Source organism: Cervus elaphus, chromosome 18 (assembly GCF_910594005.1).
Source record: "Cervus elaphus chromosome 18, mCerEla1.1, whole genome shotgun sequence".
NCBI classification, from domain to species: Eukaryota; Metazoa; Chordata; class Mammalia; order Artiodactyla; family Cervidae; genus Cervus; species Cervus elaphus.
The window spans coordinates 49062742-49087039 of NC_057832.1; the positions used below are offsets into that span (position 1 = coordinate 49062742).

Genomic DNA, 24298 nt, shown 5'->3' on the forward strand with positions numbered 1-24298 from the left:
ACACACACACTTTGCTTGAATACTTACTTTTTGCCTTTGTATGTGTCAATTCTGGCAACTTTGCTTATGTCATCTTTTCCACTGAAAACTTTATAAACTCCATCTGCAGTGTTGTTGTACTGAAGAGATTCATACAAGAAAAAATTACTTCTAAAACAAGTCATGCTTTCCAAATTATAAAATATGTAATTGACTCACTTTTGCATTTCTCAGGCACTGGTTGTTCACAACTATTTTATGTGATTTGAAATATATAAGCAAATAACTTTTTATAATTACTGATTTTTAGTATTTTTATAAAAACAAGGTACCTAGAAACAAGTGCTAGATGGTGAGCCAAAGGAAGCAAGCATATCAGAAGCTGACATGGTCCAGCTCCACTGCTCTCTGTTGTAATTAAGCCAGAAGGTCATTTTGATGACTAGTCCTGTTATATTGGGGTGAGAGGATAGGGAACAAATCCTATGAGACCATGTCATATTTCTAGAGATTTTCTCTATGTTATGATCTTTAACAGTGGTTGCTAAAGATTAGATGGGCTTCCCAGGTGGTACTAGTGGTAAAGAACCTGCCTGCCAATGCAGGAGATGTAAAGAGAGGCAGGTTTGATCCCTGGGTCAGGAAGATCCCCTGGAGAAGGGAATGGCAACCCACTCCAGTATTCTTGTCTGGAGGATCCCATGAACAGAGGAGCCTGGTGGGCTACAGTCCATGGGGTCACAGTCAAACATGACAGAAGTGACTTAGCATGCATGCAAGCACACAAAGATAAAATTGTTGTTGTTGTTCAGTCACCCAGTTGTGTCCAGCCCTGTGTGACCCCCTGGACTGCAGCACGCCAGGCCTCCTTGTCCCTCACCATCTCCCGAAGTTTGCCCAAGTTCATGTCCATTGCATTGGTGATGCCATCCAGCCACCTCATCCTCTAATACCCTCTTCTCCATCTGCCCTCAGCTGTTCCCAGCATCAGGGACTTTTCCAATGAGTCAGCTGTTTGCATCAGATGACCAAAATATTGGAGTTTCAGCTTCAGCCTCCATCCTTCCAAAGAGTATTCAGGGTTGATTTCCCTTAAGATTGACTAGTTTGATCTCTTTGCTGTTCAAAGGACTTACAGGAGTCTTCTCCAGCACCATAGTTCAAAGGTATCAATTCTTTGGCATTCTGCCTTCTTTACAATCCAGCTGTCACAACTGTACATGACTACTGGGAAGATCATAGCCTTGACTATACAGACTTTTGTAGCAAAGTAATGTCTCTGCTTTTCTACACACTGTCTATGTTTGTCATAGCGTTCCTGCCAAGAAGCAATCACCTTCTGATTTCATGGTTGCAGTCATTGTCTGCATTGATTTTATAGCCCAAGAAGAGGAAATCTGTCACTACTTCCACTTTTCCCCCTTCTATTGTCATGGAGGAATGGGGCTGGATGTCATGATCTTGGTTTTTTTTAATATTTAGTTTTAAGCCAGCTCTTTTACTCTTTCACCCTCATCGAAAGGGTCTTAGTTCCTCTTCACTTTCTGCCATTTAGAGTGGTATCATCCACATATCTAAGGTTGTTGATGTTTCTCCCTCCTATCTTGGTTCCAGCTTGTGGAATCCAGCCTGGCGTTTCTCATGATGTGCTCAGTGTATAGGTTAAACAAACAGGGTGACAGCAGACAGCCCCATCACACTCCTTTTTTGATCTTGAACCGGTTCATCAGTTGTTCTATACAGGGTTCTAACTGTGGATTCTTGACCCCCATCCAGGTTTCTCAGGACAGGTAAGATGGTCTGGTATTGCCATCTGTTTAAGAATTTTCCATGGTTTATTGTGATCCACACAGTCAAAGGCTAGAGCACAGTCAGTGAAGCAGAAGAAGATGTTTTTCTGGAATTCCCTAGCTTTCTCTAGGTTCCAATGAATGTTGGCCATTTGATCTCTGGTTCCCTTCCTTTTCTAAACCAGCTTGGACATCTGGAAGTTCTTGGTTCACATAATGCTGAAGCCTAGCATGCAAGATTTCAAGCATGACCTTACTAGCACGGGAGATGAGCGCAATAGTCTGATAGTTAGCACGTTCTTTAGTTAGCTCCTTCTTGGGAACTGGGATGAGGATTGACCTTTTCCAGCCCTTTGGCCACTGCTATGTCTTCCAGATTTGCTGACATATTGAATGCAACACCTTGAAGGCATCATCCTTTAGGGTTTTGAATAGTTCTGCTGGCATCCATCACATCCACTAGCTTTATTAACAGCAGTGCTTCCTAAGGCCCACTTGACTTAAAGATTGGATACACAGGATTAAAAATAGGATTAGCCAAGGAAAGAATTAAAAGTATTTGAGTTAAATGCTAGTAACTGAATTTATTATCTCTTAATGCTTTCTTAATATATAACCTTGTATTTCTAAAAACTGTAGTAAAATAGCAACAATGAACTGGAGACTATAACTATTTTGTATAGTGACAAGGACCATCATAGTCAAAATTTCAATTCAGTAGTCAGTTTAGCCTATTTGTAACTCAAAACATTAAGGAACAACTAAGTTCATCACCAAATTCACATTTTTTTTCTTAATTTCCATACTGTCATTTCATCACTTCAGTAGATTACTAATCAGCAATTAATAATTCTGTGAAAATGTAACATTGCTGATGTATCAGGCTCATTGTGCTCAATTTTGGCTAAGTTTTAAATATTCATTTAAACAAATTTGCAAGAAGTCTAGAGGAGGAAGAATGACATGATGAATATATTCAACAGAAATAAATAAAATGCGGCATTACGCTTGATTTTTTTAAGATGGGAAGTCGAAACTGAAAGATTGCTCAAAGCCTTGGAAGCTTACATTATAATTTTAGACAGCTGTATATTTATTGGAGTAGAAACTTGATTAAATGTAGCTTTCTTAATTTTAAATTTAATTGTTAAAAATTAACTTGTTTCATACAGGTAAGTTAATTTTCCCAACTAGGAAAGCTAAATTCATGTGAATAGAGATTTTAAAAACTTACAGTTATGTATTCCCAGATCATAAATAGGGTTAACATACTAAATGATAAGATTATGAATTGCCAATGCCATTATATTTATACAGTTAGAGTCTAGCAATATCGATGTTCAATTTGTTACTCACAGGATAAAACACACCAACTGTGGTAGGAATAGAGTATGGAACCGAACTCAAGAATGGATCCTTATAGCCCCACAATAGTTCTTTCACAGTTCTCTTTTGAAACATAAAAGAGTTTGAGTTTTTGATAAATACATTGAGTATTATCTGAACAAATGTGCTTGGATAGAGATGGGGTGTAGCCTATAAAAAAAAAAAAAGCACTGTATAAGACACCAGTTGCAGTATTGATTTTTGACAAGAGATGGATAAATAGTACATCTAAGTTTAATAAAATTTTTAATTGTATCTCTAAAATTACTGCCATATCTTTGGAAGATTAAAAGTGTAATGTTTCTATTACATTTCTGTCTTGGTGTGAGCCACAGGAAGAAGACGTTCAGTTAAATTCTACTTTTTAAAATGATACACTTTTTTTTTCTTTTTTTAATTTATTTTTATTAGTTGGAGGCTAATTACTTTACAATATTGTAGTGTCAAGTGTGAAACAGATCGCCAGGCCAGGTTGGATGCATGAGACAAGTGCTCAGGGCTGGTGCACTGGTAAAATGATACACTTTAAATGGTCTTCTCAATTCAGTTGATTATTCCATGATCTTGTCATATTTCCAAATGATTGTAATTCATAAAGTCATGAGAATACATTTTCATCAAAATTGCAAATGATATCTAATGATCATTCTAATCATGAAATTAATTACAGAGGATTCTAAAGTATTACACAATCAATAATTTTGTTGTCTACTCACTGCTACAGCCAGGTTGAGAACAGTGAACGTGTCATTCTCTGTTCCAACTGAGAGCGAGGGTTCAAAGATGGCACCTTTCGGCTGTAGGAAAGAGATTGTGTGGGTCTTAGAGTCTCGGGTTATAATATCCTTGGCTAGATAGCGGACTCTGAAAAACAGAAGTAAACAAAAATTCAGAAAAAGCATTGTCACAAATGCCATTCATTGATGCAGTAAATAATTTTTTTGAGTATGTAGATGCTCAGAAATTAGGCTAAACAAGTAAGTTAAAAAGATATATATACCAAATGCTGAGTCTTACAAATTAGAGAAGGTCGGGGAGAGCTGTCTTAGTTGTGCATAGCAGGGAAGAAAGAATGTGTGTTATTATAGGAATTTACATAGATTCTGTGGGAAAACACAGAACAGGTACAAACCCAGGCTAGGGGTGGTTATGGTGGGGATAATGGACAGGATACAGTTCCACATAAGTAGGCTGAGGGACAAACAGACGTGTAGTTAAGCAAAATAGTGTTGAAAATAGCACGTATAAGAATTAAGAACATGGTGTAATTTTGCACATGCAGATGTTTCAATATATTTGGTTTACAGAGTCAGAGTAAGGAGAGTGGTGGAAATAAAATTACTAAAGTAAACAAGACCTCAAACATAAAAGGTTGTACCTCATACTCAAATTTTTTTTTTTTTTTTTAAATATGGAACGCTTCACGAATTTGCGTGTCATCCTTGCGCAGGGGCCATGCTAATCTTCTCTGTATCGTTCCAATTTTAGTATATGTGCTGCCGAAGCGAGCACAAATGTTTAGTTTTTTATCCTGAGGTTCAGGAGGAGACAGTAGAGAAATTGAAGGAAGGGACAGTAAGAGCACATTTCCTTATTAGATAGTCTGTTCATAGTGAACAGACTTTCCTGTACCGCCTTTTTCATAATTTCCAGCATTTTAATGAAAATTAAAGATACCTAATGGAATATAATTTCCACTTTACAGGTCAATTTTCCTCCATCCCTTCCTCATATAGTGTATACCTATTAGTTCTGAGCTCCTGACTCTAACATCTCTAGGCAAAGTACCAACCACTTTTTTAGGAATGTGATGAAGGGTTATTATGGAAACAAAATCTTTTGCAATTACAAGGTATTTACTGAGATGAAATAAGGTATACATTGCTCTATCCTATATTTGATTGTCTATTATTTGAGGTTAAAATAGGTATCTATTATTATCTAAGATAAAGACTAAAAAAAAATCATGGGACAAAAATGTTTAAAATGTAACAAATAAAAAAAATCACACATTTCAATCAGGTATAATAAAAATGTAAAATTCATGTAGGGTAGGTTTTTTATCCCCAACTGCAGTGCCTGGTAGTTGGTAAGTTTTCAACAAAAACTTTTTGAACAAATAATTAATGTTTCACATTATCTCAAAAAAGAATTCAGAAAAGATAGAAATATATTTTATGCTAATATAATTTCTTCAAGGTTTTATCATATACTTTTCTGTGAGTCCTGTAGACATGCAAAGAATATAAAAATCTGAAACAGCATCCAGGACAATCTATTATCAGTCAATTACTGTTTTCTCTTAGATAGTTGTATTTTAAACTTAGATTATCTATTATTAACATTTAAAATTAAAGTGCTCTAATTTTCAGGAATACTTAATGTGTTTATAATAATTGAGATGACAGTAAAACAACTGTGACCAAATTCTAATTTTACTTAGTTGTACTTACAACACTGTACCAGTATATGGCACTCACTAAGAGAAAAGTCCTTTAAACTGAGGCCTGTGTTTAGAATGTACTTTTAGAAAGAGAACATAATCGCTCAATTTTTGGTTTAAAAATTAGAATACAGGGAATTCCCTGAAAGTCCTTTGGTTAGCACTTAGCAATTCTACTTCAGGGGAGCACAGGCTTGATCCCTAGTCAAGGAACTAAAATCCTAATCCTTGGCTAAGTTTAGTCTCTTTTCTTACTTTCATAGTTAGAAAAGTCACAGTCTTGTAATTTAGATATGAGAAAATGTACACAGAAATGTTAAGAGTTACCAGTTCCTAGGTCTGTGTGAACATGGTAAGTCATTTCACAGCTCTTAGAATGAGTTTTTTAAATTTACAGGATGAAACTTTCTGGCAAATTATTTCCCAGTAGTGCTGATACCTAAGATTCTTTTCAAAAGTGTGTTAAACTGTTAAGGCATGCAAAATAAAGGTACAGCTTATTCAGTCTCAGTACTGGGCAAAATGAGACTACTAGCTGAATAAAAGTACCCTGGAAAATAGTTTGAATAGAAATCCTTAGCAAGTATTGTAGTTATGTAAAATCAGTTTAAGGCTGTGATTCTCAAATTTGAGTATGTATTGAAATCCCCAGAATTTTTGTCAAACTCATTACTAGGCTCAAAACCAAGAATATCTGATACATTTGGTTTAAGGTGAGGCCTGAGAATTTGCATTTCTATCTAGTTCCCAGGTGATGTTGATGTTGCTGGTCCAGAAACCACATTTTGAGAACCACTCATATAACTTACATTTTAAGTTATAGGATTTTAAAATACTCTGGTTTTTAAATTTTCAATAGTTTTTTAAAATTTAGCTTGCATATTTTAGAGCTGTTTTTAAAATTTTCTATTTTATTTTTTAATATTTATTTTATGTAGGAGTATAATTGATTAACAATGTGCTAGTTTCAGTTTTACAGCAGTGATTCAGTTATATATGTACACACACACAGACATATATGTAATATATACACGTCTATACATATCTATTCTTTTTTCAAATTTCTTCCCCATGTAGGTTATTACATAATATTGAGCCGAGTTACCTGTGCTATATGGTAGGTCATTGTTTGTTATCTACTTTAAATATAGCAGTGTGGATGGGTTGGGAGCTTGGAATTGACCTGCAGACGTTGCTACAGTTGAGAACAAATGCCACAAGGGTAAAACACTAGTAACTTCTTAAATATAGATGTTAATTGATGCTGGTAAATTCATAATAAAATCTGTATTTCTTATACTCATTAAATCCTTAGATTATGGTTTTATTAATACATTGGCAGAAACAAATATTTCAGTGTATGTTAATGGCAAGAAAGTAATAAATACATTTCAATACAGTGTCATTTGTCAAGTGGAAGCTTTTTCAGAAATACATGTATTCAAGGAAAGAGTGCCACGTATTCGGGGGACTCACCTGTACGTGTAAGGACCTCTTTGCTTAACTTTAATTTTGCTGCTATTAACTGCCACTTCCTCTGGATTCTGCACATCAAATATCCAAAATTGTCTGTAAATGTTTGCACCTGCTTTAACCCAGTTTTTAAAAGCAGTTGTACCTTCTTCAAGGACAGATTCCTGTGAAAAAGAAAACAAGTTTGGGTTACTTCTTTGTAGTCAATAAGGGCACTTGTGGGAGTTGTAAACCTTTATTAGTCAGTGAAAGGACTAAGCTCAAATACCTTGCATATGAGAACCTCTGCAACCTGCCACATGAAACAGAAATGTTTTCAACACATTATGGTTGGCAGTCTCTTTTAGTTGATCTTTTACAAAGAGAATCTGTGTGTAATATTATACACATGTCTGATGATTGTAAGGCCAACCACTGGCAAGGTTGAGAGTGATCTTATTTCAATACTGTAATAGTTTGTAACAATTTATTAAGCAAATTTTATTAAACCTTTTCCAAAAAGTTCTTACCGGGTTGAACATTAACTTTTCTGCCCTCAGCAAGTTGAACTGAGGAGGCAAAACAGAACTGAGAGAAAAATCTAGTGATACTGGAAGTATTTTCATTTTTCATGCTGTCACAATCGTTTTACATTGTGTACATTGGAGCTGCTACAGCAAGTGAGACCCTGTTATGTTTTACAACCAATTTTCCTTGAAAAATGCTCAATTGTATCTTGACATCTTATTTCTATAGTAAGCCCAAAATAAAGACAAATTTTTTTTCTTTTTTTTTAAGACAAAATTATGTATAGAAAAAGTATTATGGCTTGTTTAAATGTAAAGGTATTGTGAGGATGTTGAGGCTGAAATCAGTCCCAAAAAAGAATTAGCTGTTACTTCCCATTTCAAGGAAGTACATGGACATATACATTATTATTTTCACATTGTAAGACTCTTAAAGACTAATAACAGTTGTTTATCATGTAAACCCAAGGCACATATCTTATTAGATGTTCTTAATTAAAAGAACTTCTAAGTAGTTATAGAATTGAAAAGGAATTCTGATAGAATATACCTGGCATGACAGAAAATTTATTCATTCTAATGCTTATACATTTACTGCCAAAACACAGTATAAGCATATCATGTTTTTCTTTTAAAGGCTATGAATCATTTTGCCTTAATAGTTCATTTGTAGATTGTTTTTCAACTGGGAAAGTGGAAATACAAAACTGAAATGAATGCATTCAATTATCAGATGTTAGAGTTAGGGTCACCTAATCCCATCCATTTTTTTAGAGTTATATAGAAAACAGGTGTCTGATTCAATGCTGTATGACAACTTAGTAGTGGATAATGGAGAATGCAAAGAATGGAGGAAAACAACAGAGTGGAAAAGGCTAGAGATGTCTTAAAGAAAACGAGAGATACCAAGGGAACATTTCATGCAATGATGTGCACAATAAAGGACAGAAATGGTATGGATCTAACAGAAGCAGAAGATACTAACAAGAGGTGGCAAGAATACACAGAAAAACTATACAATAAATATCTTAATGACCCAGATAACCACGATGATTATCTAGAGCCAGACATCCTGGAGTGCTAAATCAAGTGGGCCTTAGGAAACACCACTATGAAAAAAGCTAGTGAAGGTGATGGAATTTCAGTTGAGCTATTTCAAATCCTAAAAGAAGTTGCTGTGAATGTGCTGCACTCAGTATGCCAGCAAATTTGGAAAGCTCAGCAGTGGCCACAGGTCATAAAAAGGTACATTTTCATTCCAATCCCAAAGAAAGGCAATGCCAAAAAATGTTCAAACTACTGCACAGTTGCACTCATCTCACATGCTAGCAAAATAATGCTCAATTCTCCAAGCTAGGCTTCAACAGTACATGAACGGAGAATATCCAGATGTTCAAGCTGGATTTAGGAAAGGCAGAGGCACCAGAGATGAAATTGCCAACATCCATTGGATCATCGAAAAGCAAGAGTTCCAAAAAAACATTTACTTCATTGACTATGCCAAAGCCTTTGACTGTGTGGATCACAACAAACTGTGGAAAATCCTTAAAGAGATGAGAATGCCAGACCACCTTCTGTGCCTCCTGAGAAATCTGTGTGCATGTCAAGAAGCAACAGTTAGAACCGGACATGGAACAGAATGGTTCTAAATTGAGAAAGGAAAGGAGTACGTCAAGACTGTATATTGTCACCCTGCTTATATAACTTCTGTGCAGAGTACATTATGTGAAGTGCCAGGCTGGATGAAGCACAAACTGGAATTAAGATTTCCAGGAGAAATATCATTAATCTCAGATATGCAGATAACACTGACCCTTATCACAGAAAGTAAAGAGGAATTAAAGAGCTTCTTGATGAAAGTGAAAGAGGAGAGTGAAAAGGCTGGCTTAAAATTCAACATTCAAGAAACTAAGATCAGGGCATCCCATCACTTCATGGCAAATAGATGGGGAGACAATGGAAACAGTGAGAGACTTTATTTTCTTGGGCTCCAAAATCGCTTCAAATGTTGACTGCAGCCATGAAATTTAATGATGCTTGCTCCTTGGAAGGAAAGCTATGACAAACATAGACAACATATTAAGAAGCAGAGACATTACTTTGCCAACAAAGGTCTGTCTAGTCAAAGCTGTGGTTTTTCCAGTAGTCATATATGGATGTGAGAATTGGACCGTAAAGAAGGTTGAATGCAAAAGAATTCATGCTTTTGAACTGTGGTGTTGGAGAAGACTCTTGAGAGTCCCTTGGACCTCAAGGACATCAAACCAGTCAATCCTAAGGGAAATCAGTCCTGAAGATTCATTGGAAGGACTGATGCTGAGGCTCCAATACTTTGGCCATTGATGCGAAGAACTGACTCCTTGGAAAAGACCCTGATGCTGGGAATGATTGAAGGCATGAGGAGAAGGGGATGACAGAGGACGAGATGGTTGGAGGGCATCACCGACTCAATAGAAGTGAGTCTGAGCAAGCTCTGGGAGTTGGTGATGAACAGGGAAGCCTGTAGTGCTACAGTTGATGAGGTCCCAAAGAGACAGACACGACTGAGTGACTGAACTAGATGGACAATCAGATCTTCCACTCCAGTGTTGTGTTGTTTCCACTAGTAAACTTTGACTACTATTATTATACAAATCCTATCCACCCTAGAGGGGAGACCTCTAATCTTATTTACTTTCTTAGATTGCTTTAACTACTTTGTTCTTAGCATTGCTGTATAAACCAATTATGTGGCAATAACTGTGTAAAATTATAACAGTTCTTTCCCTGCTGTTTTATCATTTTTATGTTTATTCTCCATCCAGTGAAATTAAAGCTTCTTAAAAAGCAGAAATATACTGATAATACTTTTCATCTCCTCTCCTCAGTACCAAAATATTCTGTTTGCGATCACTTGCAAGCAGTTTCCGTGTTCAGAAAATTTTCTTATATGTGTATGCATTATGAACATGTATGTGTGTTCATGTTGAGAGAAACAAATCCTTAATTCCTTTCTTTGTGTTCTATAATTAATATCATAGGGAAATTTAAAAATTATGTAAAGTTACTTTTGTTATACAGTAGTCACTAAACATTTATCAAATGATATGAACAATGTCAAGGTAATGAATTATCCTTCATAAAAACTGGCAAATTTTTCTCTTTTTCTAAAGTCTTTGACAGTTTCTGCTTTCCACATTCATGGAAACTCATACCATTGACTTTTAGTTTATCTAGCAAGATTGTATAAGCCTGCTATCTCCACATAAATTTGCTATGAATCATAGTATAAAATATTGTTAGAAAAAAGTTTCTACCATGCAGTCCTTAAAAAGTTGCTTAGAAATAAAGAGTGTATATATATATATATATATACACACACACACACATATATATATAATATTTATATATAAATTAATTGTTTTAGGCCATTTCAAATGCTAGAGTCAGGGTGTCATCTTTTAGAATTGAAAGGTATCATAGAGTCCCAGATCTATACTTTAAAAATTAGATAACATCATGAGATGATTTTCTGATATGTTAAAATTAGGTACTTTAATTCTACTTCCTTTTTTTTTTAATGGTGTTTGTATGCAGATAATAACTTTCCAATTTGATATTAGTCCATTAAATGAAGCTAGTAATGGTAATGCTTTCAATGGTAAACTGACCAGCACTAAAACTTGTATATATTTGTAAAATAAACAGCATTAAACTCAGTGCCCTTGAGACAGCGGTAAGGCACTCGGCTCACTGTGGTGGTGATGGTTTAGTTGCCAAGTCATGTCCAACCCTTGTGACCCCATTGGCTCTGGTCCTCCAGACTCCTCTGTGCATGGGATTTCCCAGACAAAAATACTGGAGAAGGTAGCCATTTCCTTCTTCAGGGATCTTCCTGACCCAGGGATCAAACCCATGTCTCCAGAATTACAGGTGGATTCTTTACTGCTGGGTTTACATAAAATTCAGAAATCCAACTCCTACTGTTGGCCAGTTTCTCTGACCTTTTGTTTCTATGTTCAGACTCTAGAGAGCAAACCTACTGTTCAGTTTTATATGTAATCTCTATAGTAATGATAAAATCTGTCTGAGCACCGACCTTTGAAATACATACTGATGTTCATATCAAATTACTTGTAAAACCTCTGTCTTTTATTCTTCCAGGGAATACATTTCCTTCAGTAACTCAACTGGATATCTTACAGTTTGCATTTTTTACTCCTCTCTCTCCCTATTTAATCCTTTTATCCCAGTGCATCCCATCACCCATCAGTTCTGTGTATTCTACCACACTAGACCAGAGTGCCTCTTGTTAGTACAGACTGAGCAGTAATCTTTCTAAAAGGGAGTCTTAAATGGCATGAAAAAGAGCCACAAAAACAAGCCATGTGGAGGCTAAATAATATGCTTCTTAACGACTAATGGATCTCTGAGGAAATATAAAGTCACCCAAAGACAAATGAAAATGAAAACATGACAATTCAAAACTTAAGGGATGCAGCAAAGCAGTTCTAACAGAAATGTATAGCTATACAGGTTTACATCAGGAAACAAACAAAAAAATCTCAGTTAAGCAACCTAACCAGACTCCTAAAGGAATTAGAAAAAGAGGAATAAACAAAACCCAAAGATAGTAGAAGGAAAGATATCATAAAGATAAGAGCAGAAATAAATGAAATCGATACTAAAAAAAACCCCAGTGAAACTAAAAACTAGCTCTTGAAAACAATAATTAAAAATGATAAGCCTTTAGCTAGACTCATCAGAAAAAAAGAGAAATGACCCAAATTAATAAAATCAGAAATGAAAAAGAAGTTACAACCAACACCACAGAAATGCCCAAAATCTTAAGAGACTACTATGAACAACTACATACCAATAAAATTGATAATCTAGACTAAAAAATGGAAAAATTCTTAGAAAGATACATTCTCCCAAGACTGAGCCAGGAAGAAATAGGAAATATGAACAGACCAATTACCAATAATGAAATTAAATCAGTAATTTAAAAACTCACAACAAAATTTGAGGATCAGATGGTTTTACAGGTGAACTCTACTAAACATTTAGAAAATAATTGAAACCTATCCTTCTCATACTATTCCAAAAAATTGCAGAGGAAGGAATACTTCCAAACTCATTCTATGAGGCTAGCATCACCCTGATCCCAGAACTAGACAAATATATTACAGAAAAAGGAAATTGAAGGCCAGTATCTCTGATGAACACAAATAATAAATGTTGGTGAGGATGTAGAGAAAAGGGAACCCTCATACATTGTTGGTGAGAATGTAAATTGATTCAGCAAGGGTGGAGGTGTCCACAAAATCTAAATAAAGAACTCTATACGACCCAGCATTTCCATCCCTGGATATGTATTCAAGAAAAACAAAAACACTAATTTGAAAAGATGCATGCTCCTTAATGGTCATAGTTGCATTATTTACAGTTGCCAAAGTATGGAAGCAACCTACATGTCCACCAATAGATGAATGGATAAAGAAGATTTGGTATATATACACAGTGGAATATTACTCAGACATAGAGAAGGAATGAAATTTTGCCAATTGAAGCAACATGGATGAATGTGGATGGCATTATGCTAAGTGAAAATAATCAGAGAAAAACAAATACTATACAATATTAGGAAAAGTAAAAGCGTTTGTCACAACTCATGTCTGACTCTTTGCAACTCTATGGACTGTCACCCACAAGGCTCCTCTGTCCATAGAATTTTCCAGGCAAGAATACTAGAGTGGGTTGCCATTCCCTTCTCCAGGGTGTCTTCCCAACCCAGGGATCAAACCCCGGTCTCCTGCATTGCAGGCAAATTCTTTACCATCTGAGCCACCAGGGAAGCTCGTGATAGTACTTATAGTGGAATCTAAAAAAATACAGCAAACTAATGAGTAAAACAGAAAAGAAACAGGTTCGTGGATATAGAGAACAGAGTGGTTACCAGTGAGGAGAGAAGTTGGGGCAACATAAAAATAGTAGAAAATGTTTATTATGGAATTATATGAAATCATGTATGTGAAACTTTTGAAAATTTTAAAGTACTGTAGAATTTAAAGAATATTTCTTTCAATAAAAATGATATATATGTGTACAAAAAAGCATATCAACATAATGTTTGAACATAATTAAAAGCTGCTACTTCTACTTACCTGCATACCTATAATAGTTTTTTAATCAAAAATTGGATATTTAGATTTAAGATGACAGTGCATTAGTATAGAATATGAATCATACTATGACCATTTCTCTATAACATAGAGTTTCAGTGGTTTATTATGTTGGAGGCCAAAAATTGCCAGTTAAAGTAAAATACAAAAAAGTCACCCTAAGCAAAATGGGCATAAAAATGGAATGAATCAAAGTGACAAGAAATATTCTTGATAGTACTTGTACCTTTTTAACTGTCTTCTCAATAAGCATGTCTCCAACTGGCATTAGAATCCCCCCGAACAGAGCCACAACTGCACCGATGACAGCACCAGTGATGAGCCCACAGTTTCGATCGCAGCCCATGTTTCTTGCAGGGAAATTCTAAGTAGAATGAGTAGATCCTGTTGTAACAAAGAATATATCATTTTAATATCTGAAAACATATTCATCTGAGATGTTTTGGTTGCAACAGCATTTTTCAAAATGGGGTTGACCTAACATTGATAAATGGAATGTGTTTTGTAGCTTATAAACAACATTTCCCTACTTCAAAATGCCCTGAGAAAGGAAAATAAAAATGCCAACAGAATGAATGCTACAGACAAAAAAAAAAAAATTTTTTTTCAATCTTGTGAGGATAATAAAAATTATAATGTGTTATGATCTCAGGTTTTCCCTCCCTAGCTTTGTTGTGGTAGAAATACCACTATGATGATTTTATTACTATTTCTGTCCACTTGAAGAACCATCTAGTTTTTTTAAAGAATTAATTGCATAGGTAAGGAAATAAGAAAAATTAGATTCTCCCCAAAATGTAAAAAGACAGAATTATAAGCAGTTTTTCATGGCAATTTATTTATTTTTTATCCATTATGATTTCCCTCGCCTGTGCCTAATACCTAAGATTCTTCCACTGTATATTAGGATGAACAAACAGATTCACATTGAGGTCCTCATGAAATGTATATCATCATTAGTTCCACATGATTTTTCCAATGTAAACAAACACCACACAAGGTTAAACAAATGATTCATTTTTCCTGTGGAATTGTATGTGTTCCTAGGCAAGTAGAGTGGGGTTTTTTATTAATTTCTTGGGGATAGAGTGTTACCTTTTATGGCTTTGGCCAGGGTGGTCATAATGCAATGAAACAAGTTATGTAAACCCTGATAATAATGACTAGATAATTCTCAGGTAGAATCCCCTTTGCTAAGTATAATTGTACATCCCCTCACAGTTTTCATGGAACCATAAAATTAGTCAATATTAATGTCCTTTGCGACTCTGACAGATGGAATATGAATTGTTTTAAACATTACTGAACTACTGTTTCTAAAATGGTATATATGTGAATATTTGCCTGTTTTGGGACTATATGCTGTCATAGTCGAGAGTATACAAGACCTATCCCTGAATCATTTCCCTTTACTCAAGCAGCCCCATGGACTACAGGGAAGGGTCCCAAGAACGTCCACTGGATGATCCAGGGAGCAACGGGCTCTTCAGTGTCTTCCTCTCAAAACCTGAAAACTCATTATTATGCCTTTCAAGGACCCTGAGCCCAGAGATATCAAGTCATGGGCAGACTGGGTGCTGCCTAGGTTCTGTCTGCTTTGACCTAAAATTGAAGTGAAATAGTTCACACAGTCCACTGCTGATGAGTCAAGTGCAAGAAAACAGTCAGTAATTTATTCTGTTGAGTTGCATGGTTAGATAGTTACTAGCCTAACACTGGTCTCGATCATATAAACAAAGAAAGAAGTTTTGCTGTAACATTCCTGCATACATGTACTGAAAGGTGAGATTGAATTTATCTACTTTTTCAAATTTTGAACTCCCTGACTCACTTTTGTTACCTTGATATAAATTTACATTTTTTTTTAAAGAATAGGCAAGATATTTCTCATGAGTTTTGTCCTGCTCTCTCAGCAGCTTTGCTCTCTATGGTTTCACTTACCCACGGTCAAACAAGGTCAACTGAGTGTAATGAAACCATAGAATAAGGGGGAGTTCTACTTATGGCTTGGTGCTATCTGTGATTTCAGCCACACGATGAAGGTTTTAGAAGGTATCTGCCCACACCTGTGGAAAACACCTGTACTTGTGTTCATTTATTATGCTTCAGTATCTTGTCACCATGAGGGAATGTTGCCATTCTAATCGTACTTTAACCTTATACTTCATACTACAAAATTCCAAATAGACTTGACCCTTGAACAACACAGAAGGGCTACAGACATGGACCCTGTACACAGTGGAAAAAAAATCCTGTCTAACAAACAGTGTAGCCCTTCTTATCTGTGGCTCTGCATCCATGGATCAGCCAGCTACATATTGTGGATCAGGTAGTATTGTGATATTTACTGAAAAAATTCTCTAAAAGTACACCCACAAAGTTTAAACCTGCTATGTTCAAGGGTTACCTGTAGTTTTATTCACCTGCAGCAAAAAAGGGACAAACACATTATGCAAGACATACACTGAGTACATAAGAGAAAAGTTCAAGTTACTCAGCACATTCTACTCAGCTGCTTTTCCACTAATGTTTATATTCAAAAAGCAGTGTTGTTTCTATCCACTCTTCTCTCAAATGCAGCTATGTAGAGCATATAATATTTCTACCTTACACGATTGGTTGTCTTAATAATGTAGCTTCTTACATATTGAAATTTGTTTTACCTGCTAACTTTAAGTTTTGTTCATCATTGTTATTTCTTTGTCATAAGAAACAGTAAGATATAGATACCTGTAGCAATTTATTGCTTGCTTAAAGTGCTTAAATTTAGGAAATGGAGAATAATCACAGGTTTAGGAAAGAAAACTAATTATTGGGACTTAGGTCAGGAAGGAAATGGCAACACACTCCAGTATTCTCCCTTGGAGAATCATGGACAGTGGAGCCTGGCGGGTTACAGCCCATGGGGTCGCAGAAGTCGGACACGACTTAGTGACTAAACCACCACCACCAGGTCAAGAAGAGAAAATAAAAAGGCAGATTTGATTTATAAGGTATCACTATCTTATACCTTTCTTGAGTCTGTAGGGAAATTAGCTCTACCATTTCAGAGATTATACATTTTATTCCTTTTGTAGAATTCACGAGTATATCTACATGTGGGCTATCTTTAAAAGAACTAAGAGTTTCTCTGGTTTTTCTTTTCTGTCAAATCAATGGAGTGTTTCTGGAATGAACTTACGAGCATTATGCCTTTCCTCTATGTTAGAAATCCGGTGGCAGAAACTGAGACTGAGCTATAAGAAGCTTCTCCAATGAATAGGTCAGAATATTAGAGAAAGTTGCCTGAAAATCTGTAATAACTCAGATATGTGGATAGTGCTTTGTTCCCTGGGAAATGCCACCAAGGAAAACCTTGAAGTGAGTGTTAGTCGCTCAGTCATGTCCAACTCTGTGACCCAATGGTCTGTTCATGGGCTTCTCCAGGCAAGGATACTGGAAGATCCCCTTCTCCAGGGGATCTTTCCAACCCAGGGATCAAACCTGGGTCTCCTGCATTGCAGGCAGATTCTTTACCATCTGAGCTACCAGGGAAGCCCAAGAAAAGTCTTGGCCAGAAGTAAAATTTCCTGGGTTGTGAACTACAATACTTTAAAACAATTTCGGGTTACAAAAGTTATACTTGTGCCATCAATGAATGCCAGGATCTAGATGACCCAGTTTTAGAGTTTTGGTTATGATTATTGCAACAGCAGGTGGAATATGAATGATGAAAGTTGCTTTTCACAGTCTTACATGATTTCTAGGTGTGTTTACAAAGCTATGATTCCCTAGCCATGAATAAGATGTAGATTCACATCCAGCTAGTTAAATCAGTCGTTTAAATCTTGTGTTTCAGCATGTGGAAACACAAAGTCATTAAACTAATACTTATTTTACACACAATCCCAGTATACAAAGATAATTAAAAGAAAAGCTATTCTGGTCAAAGTATGGACTCTGAGTCATCCCCAAAGAACCCAAGGGCTCTGTGGAAAATGTTTAAATATTTAGGTTAGGGGATCTCCAACACCTTTTCTCATTGAAATTACCAAAAACCTTCCAATTTACTTGTGCATTTCTATCCTATCAGAATATATGGAGCTAAAATATATAATAGAAAAAAAAACATAGACATAAAATGATACACTTCACTAAATGGTACCTCTCACATATTAGAACTTACAACTGTTTTGGTGACAGTCTTAAAAAATTAAAACAAGAAATGCATTGGACTTCATGTAGTATACTAAAGATTCTTCTAGAAGCAATCTTATCTTTTAGAGTACTTTTGGAATACTTGATTACCGGGACTGCTATAAGCTTGAAATGATTCGCTTGGATTCATATTGGTTTAAATAGAACTGTCTGAAGCCATTTTTGATGTATCCAAGATGAAAATACTATTAGCTTTTTTTTTCTACCTCAAGTTTTACTGTAAGTTGTAAGATACTATACAGTCTGCAGGAATTATACTGATTCTGGGCTTTGAAGTCAAGTAATTTAGGTCAATTCTGAGTTTTAATATTATATAGTTTCTCTGTGGCTCAATTTTCTCTAACTGGATATGATATATATCATGTAAGCTTTCAAATGTCAGTTCAACTCAGTTGTGTCCGACTCTTTGTGACCCCATGGATTGCAGCACACCAGGCTTCCCTGTCCATCACCAACTCCTGGAGCTTACTCAGACTCATGTCCATTGAGCTGGTGATGCCATCCAAACATCTTAGCCTCTGTCATCCCCTTTTCCTCCCACCTTCAATCTTTCCCAGCATCAGGATCTTTTCAAATTTCAAATGTCAAATCAGATTAAATGAGATAAAAATTCCTATCACACCATGTTATTTTTATTTCAAATGTTATTATGACGTATTATTTTAAACAATCATAAGAGTAAAATAGTATTGCATATTGACCAAGTATTATTTTTGTAAATCTCATAAACATAGTTTACACAAGTAGGAATGATTATTTGCAAAACACTTGAGACTACCATAAAATCTGATGAGATGATTTGTCCTTTATATATACAGAAACTAAGACTATCATGCAAATAGAATTGCAGCTTCTAGTTTAGAACAGTGCTCTTTGAAACTTCCAGGTATGACTTGGGCCAGTGAACCAAAAAAAAGAAAAAGAAAAACACCTTGTGATTGAATCAGAAGATAGAGAACCAGTTCCCTCAGGACCGAAGAGTCCACGACTCAAGTATATGTGAATAAACTTCAAGGCAAAGTACAAATATTTCAGTACACTCTGGCCTAATACCTCTCTGGTTATAATTTTGAGATCCTCCCAGGTTAATCTTGGAGAAGGCAATGGCACCCCACTCCAGTACTCTTGCCTGGAAAGTCCCATGGACGGAGGAGCCTGGTAGGCTGCAGTCCATGGGGTCGCGAAGAGTCGGACACGACTGGGCGACTTCACTTTCACTTTTCACTTTCACTCATTGGAGAAGGACATGGCAACCCACTCCAGTGTTCTTGCCCGGAGAATCCCAGGGATGGGGGAGCCTGGTGGGCCACCGTTTATGGAGTCGCACAGAGTTGGACACGACTGAAGTGACTTAGCAGCAGCAGCAGGTTAATCTGATCTCTGGTGATTATGTATTGGATTTATCTTTATGGTCTTATAATGATTCTGGTAAATGAAAAAAAAGTCTATGTATTTTTTTTCTCAAAATCCAGTTGACCACTGGACTTTCCACATGACAAAATTTTTGCAATTTTTGAACTGATATTAAAAGCAATGTTTCTTTTACTATTTTAATACCACATAGTGAAGAAAAGACTGAAAAGTACTTGCAAAGTACTTGCAAAAGTACTTGAAAATACCTTTCAATATATAACTTGATAATTCTGGAAACTGAGATACAGAAAATGTATGCCATTGCAGTTATGTATGAATTCCATTACTAATTAAATTATAACTTTAAATTTCTTCAAAATGATTTATTCTTATTTAAATTTGGTATCATCACTCAGGAAAATAATGCACTGATATTTGTCATAAGCTTCCTAAATAGCTAAAATCATTCATTCTGATTTGTTTTTATTATGTTACCAAGTTTTATATAATTTATACAAAATTATTAAATTTAGAATCATTATTTGAAATTAATATAACCTAACATTCCCAGTAGCAATTATAATAGCTCTGTTCACTTAAAAATAACATGTCCAAAAACACATTGCATTTCACCATGTAGAAAATGTCAAATTCATCAAAAATGGGGTAATTCAGATAGAAAGTTAAACTAATAACTCTAAAATAATAAGTAGTTAATAATTGCATAGAAGGAAGCATGTTGGTATAAGGGTAAGAAATCACTTATAAGAAATAATTCTATATTTATTTTCATTAATGCTGATTTTCATTCATAATTTAAATGAAAAATCATATATAAATAGCTTAAGTAGACAATGAAAGTTCTGCAGTTAATTGCATTGGATAGTACATTATTTTAAATATTCACAAATATGTACAGATAAACATAAGATTTTAAACAAGAAGCAAAATGCCATAGACTAGTGGACAAGGTTTTAATATTTTTTTTACAAATAAAAGTTAAGAAGATTGATAAGTTATAAAACAACACAAACCTAATTTTTTTAAAAAAGCCTGATGACCTCAAGAAAATTCCTTCTTGCTATTGTTGTTCTGTAACATCTTAAAAGTTTTTATATAGTAGTGTCATCTCCTACCATTTGGAAGATAGAAATCTTTTATTAAAAAATGAAAAAAACATTGACTCACCTTTAAAAAAGGTTAAAAAGGATTTTTCAGTCAAATGCTCCAACATTTGAACAGTTAATTCTTAGTAGGATCAAATGATATTCCCTAGAGAACCTTACACTGAAATCCTGATTTCAGTCTATGATTACATAAAGTTTGAAAGTTTAAATATGCTTTAAGGAAAAAAAGAGAGAGATAGACAATGCCACATCTCAGTGAGTGTTTCGTTGCAAGAGAAATTTAAAAGAAGAGAAAGAAACCCACATTCATCTTAATACTGATGTGGATCCTTAGAGTCTATTTTTTGTATTCTGGTGAAGATCCATTGCCCATATCTGAGATCCTCTGAAGCTCTTTGTGTGCGTGTGTGTGTGTGTGTGTGCACACGCGCGCTGTTTTCCATCCAAGCCTATCAGCTGCCAAAGAGACAAAAGGAACTAACTTGCTGAGTGGCCTTTAATACACTCAGTTTTACTACACGATCATTATTTCAGATGATAAACTAAGACCTGGGGATGGATAGGAAGTGCAGATCAGAGAATTATCAATCTGACTTTCCTGCATGATATAACTTGAAAAACTCATTTCATGAAGTTTAAATAAAGTACACTTTCCCATACAGCATTAATCTAAAGGGTGCTGAGGCTAATAACTGCAAAACAAAACTGGAGACTGTCAGTCAACAAGGATGACAGACAGACTTTAAAAAAGGAAATAGCCTATTGTTCTAACTGGAAGCTCTTCACTATCATTTTCTGTTCGTTTTACAGAAGTTTCATGACCACCGAAAAGTTCTTCTATGCAAACTAAAAATCATTAAATTTATCTTCAATCTCTTCAGATAAAAAGACAACCATCACATAACACTTAAATAATTCTACTATTTAAGATGAATTTTTAATGTAAAAAAAGTGTACACATAAGTTACTTTAAAATAGTCATTATTTTAAAATCTAACCAAATAAAAGGCCTTGCTCTTTGAGAGAAAGACCCTCCCAGGTGGCGCTAGTGGTAAAGAACCTGCCTGCAAGTACAGGAAACATAAGAGATGAGGGTTCGATCCCCTAGAGGAGGAAATGGCAACCCATTCCAGTATTCTTGCCTGGAGAATCCTATGGATGTAGGAGCCTAGCAAGCTACAGTCCTTGGGATTGCGAAGAGTTGGATATAACTGAAGCGACTTAGCTTGCCCACAAACTTATATCCATATATATATGGACTAGTGCATACAGTGAATCATAACTTCTGCTACTTGCCTCTTTTAATATCAGGTACCTTGGAGATATTCTCATATTATGAATAGTAGTAACTGTTTCTTTTCAATTATTGAAAAATAGTCCGTAATAAAAGCGTATTGTGTTTTAAATAACCCATATCATATTTAATGGAACTTTTGAGTTTTCCTGTTTACTGAGCTTACAAAAACAATGTTAAAAATTCATATGTGTGGTTTTATTTATGTACTTGGGCCTAGTAAACAGCAAAAGTGAAATTTCTGGATCAATAATACATACTTTCTTTTGGTAGAAAGAGTATTAGCAAATTTCTTTTTATACATGTACCCAGCAGTGTTTGCAAATGCCTGTCTCAATATCACACACACTGGTTCATACTGAACTTTTTTTTTAACAAGTGCTTATTTTATTGGTAAATAATTTAGTGAAGTTTAACCTATTAATTATATTGGCATTTGTATTTTAAAGTAATTCTGCTAATATACTTGCTCATCTTTTTTTTTCCTTGGGGTATGTTTGTCCTTATTAATTAATAATGAAATAGCTACGCTTTTAACATTTGACCCTTTAAAAAAGATTTTTTTTAATTTTAAACTTTATTTTTAAGATTATTTAAAATTCCAGTTTTTATAAACTTTAATAAATAAACTTTCTTCTAGCTTTTGTATGGTTTCAGAAAATCCTTTAGGACAGTATTTCTCAATCAGCTGAATCATGGACTTTATCCCTTGTGAAGTGAAAGAGGAAGAGTAAAGTACATTGTGTAATTGTAAATATTACAACATATTTAGGAAGCAGATGACAGATGCATAATAAAGAGTTCTAGATGGGGGATCACAGAGTCCAATTTCTGACAACAGCGCTATTAATAATAATAGGTTTTGCGAACTGAGCCTCATATAGTCATCATATTCCTGATTTTCTTTCTTGTTAAAGAAACTAACTCTAGAGCCTACATACAGTTTCAAGCTGAAGATTAAATCATATGGTAGATTTAAATTTAAGATGTAAAGATGAATGCAGATTTTATATAGTAGATAAAAATGTTTAAGTGATTCATTCTTTTTTGTAGTCTAACAAATGAAAAGAATTTTATTATATGCTTTGCATTTCTAGATTGTAAGGGCAGTCAAAGACCTATACATTTTAATAATGATACGGTCACAGAGTTAACATGTATTGGGAGCTTACTATCTGTCAGTTATTGAAAAAAGTGTTTCACGTATGTTATCTCATTGACCTTGTATGTTCTTTAGACAACTAGTTGAGGTCACACAACTAATATATGCCAAAACAAGGATTAAAACCCCAATCATCTGACTGAAGAGCCCATATACTTTTCTGAAAGAAAAAATATATATACATATATAAATGAGTTCTTGGTCAATACCTAACTTTACATATTCTTTTTAAGACATTTGTACAAAACTGAATAACAGTTTTAAATAACCTGATGTTAGAAAGTTGTATCTAAATTCAACAGACAAGAAATGAAAATGAATATATTCTGTATGTGGCTAGTAATAAAATTATTTTGAGATTAAATAAATTTTATCCTAAAGACCTGTAAAGTACACAGTACACATACACTGTAAAGTATTTCACAGTATTAGTTACCAGGATAAAACAATAAGGTAAAATTTGTGTCATCACTTTAATCCTTGGGGTAACTAATCATGGATATTTACACACACATATTTGTGCATATGTGTGTATAGCACACATAATTATGTGTGTATCTATATATACATGAACACCTATATTTTCAATCACTACCTTGTTCATTTACAGAAGTATTAAGCCAGTGGTAGGCTCTACCTGATTTATATGGTGAGTAGGGGCTTCACATGCAGGAATAAATATTATATGTACGTAGTTTAAAAAAAGAATATTAAATACATAAAGCATATTAAGTACACAATAATGCCCATGAAAGCTTGAGAGATTAAAATTGAGGTTTCTATACAACTTTTAAAAGAAAATTTCAAGGACATTGCTAAAGATAAAATCCATAATATCAAGGTCGTTAAAGTTTAGACTTAAGCCATGTAATCTAATGAATAAAAACACAGGATGAAAGTAAACCTACTTCATCAAAGATATAAAATAAACTTACCCATGTATTTCATAGAAGCTGTGGTAGGAGCTGTGTGTAAAAGACAGATTAAAGCGAGAGCGCCTCAGTGTGTGTGGATAGCTCTCATGTGGGCAGAGCTAGATCAATATGTAATTTCAAAGGCTACCTAAAAATCTTGGCAGACATCATCTTTACTTGTTTGCACAGCTGACTCAACTCTCTAAGGAGAGGGAAAAAAATCATTTTTATGTTCTTATCTATATATACATACATATGTATGTGCACACATATATGCACGTGTGCACACACATGCATGCTTATGGGTGTGTATACCTTGTCCTTCCCTTTGTTTATCTGCCTCAAAATTTTATATGTAACAGGAAATGTTTTTGTCTTTTAGACTTTTTAGTTTGTATTGGGATGTAGACCAGTAAGAAACAATGTTAATTGTTTGATAGTTTCAGGTGAACGGGGGAAGGAACTCAGCCATACAGGTACATGTATCTGTTCTCCCCCAAACTCGCCTCC

General features: G+C 34.9%; 1 protein-coding gene and 1 non-coding gene across 3 annotated transcripts in view; both read right to left on the bottom strand.

Moving 5' to 3' along the window:
* LOC122674019 (platelet glycoprotein 4-like) overlaps positions 1 to 23886 on the bottom strand; it is a 39591-nt gene extending 15705 nt beyond the window's left edge. Inside the window, exons 1-6 of one of the 2 annotated variants that reach the window (XM_043872004.1) lie at positions 23810 to 23886; positions 13968 to 14125; positions 7075 to 7235; positions 3872 to 4019; positions 3126 to 3305; positions 28 to 119 (exon numbers count right to left, since the gene is read on the bottom strand). In XM_043872004.1, coding sequence (XP_043727939.1) covers positions 28 to 119; positions 3126 to 3305; positions 3872 to 4019; positions 7075 to 7235; positions 13968 to 14087 — 701 coding nt within the window. In that variant the 5' untranslated portion in view covers positions 14088 to 14125; positions 23810 to 23886. Of the gene's footprint in view, positions 1 to 27; positions 120 to 3125; positions 3306 to 3871; positions 4020 to 7074; positions 7236 to 13967; positions 14126 to 20479; positions 20750 to 23809 lie in introns of those variants that run through there. The other variant, XM_043872005.1, reaches the window with a different exon arrangement.
* On the bottom strand, positions 4561 to 4667 carry LOC122674931. Its single transcript, XR_006335095.1, has one exon. It is a non-coding gene; the product is annotated as a U6 spliceosomal RNA (small nuclear RNA).
* Positions 23887 to 24298: the final 412 nt, after the last annotated feature.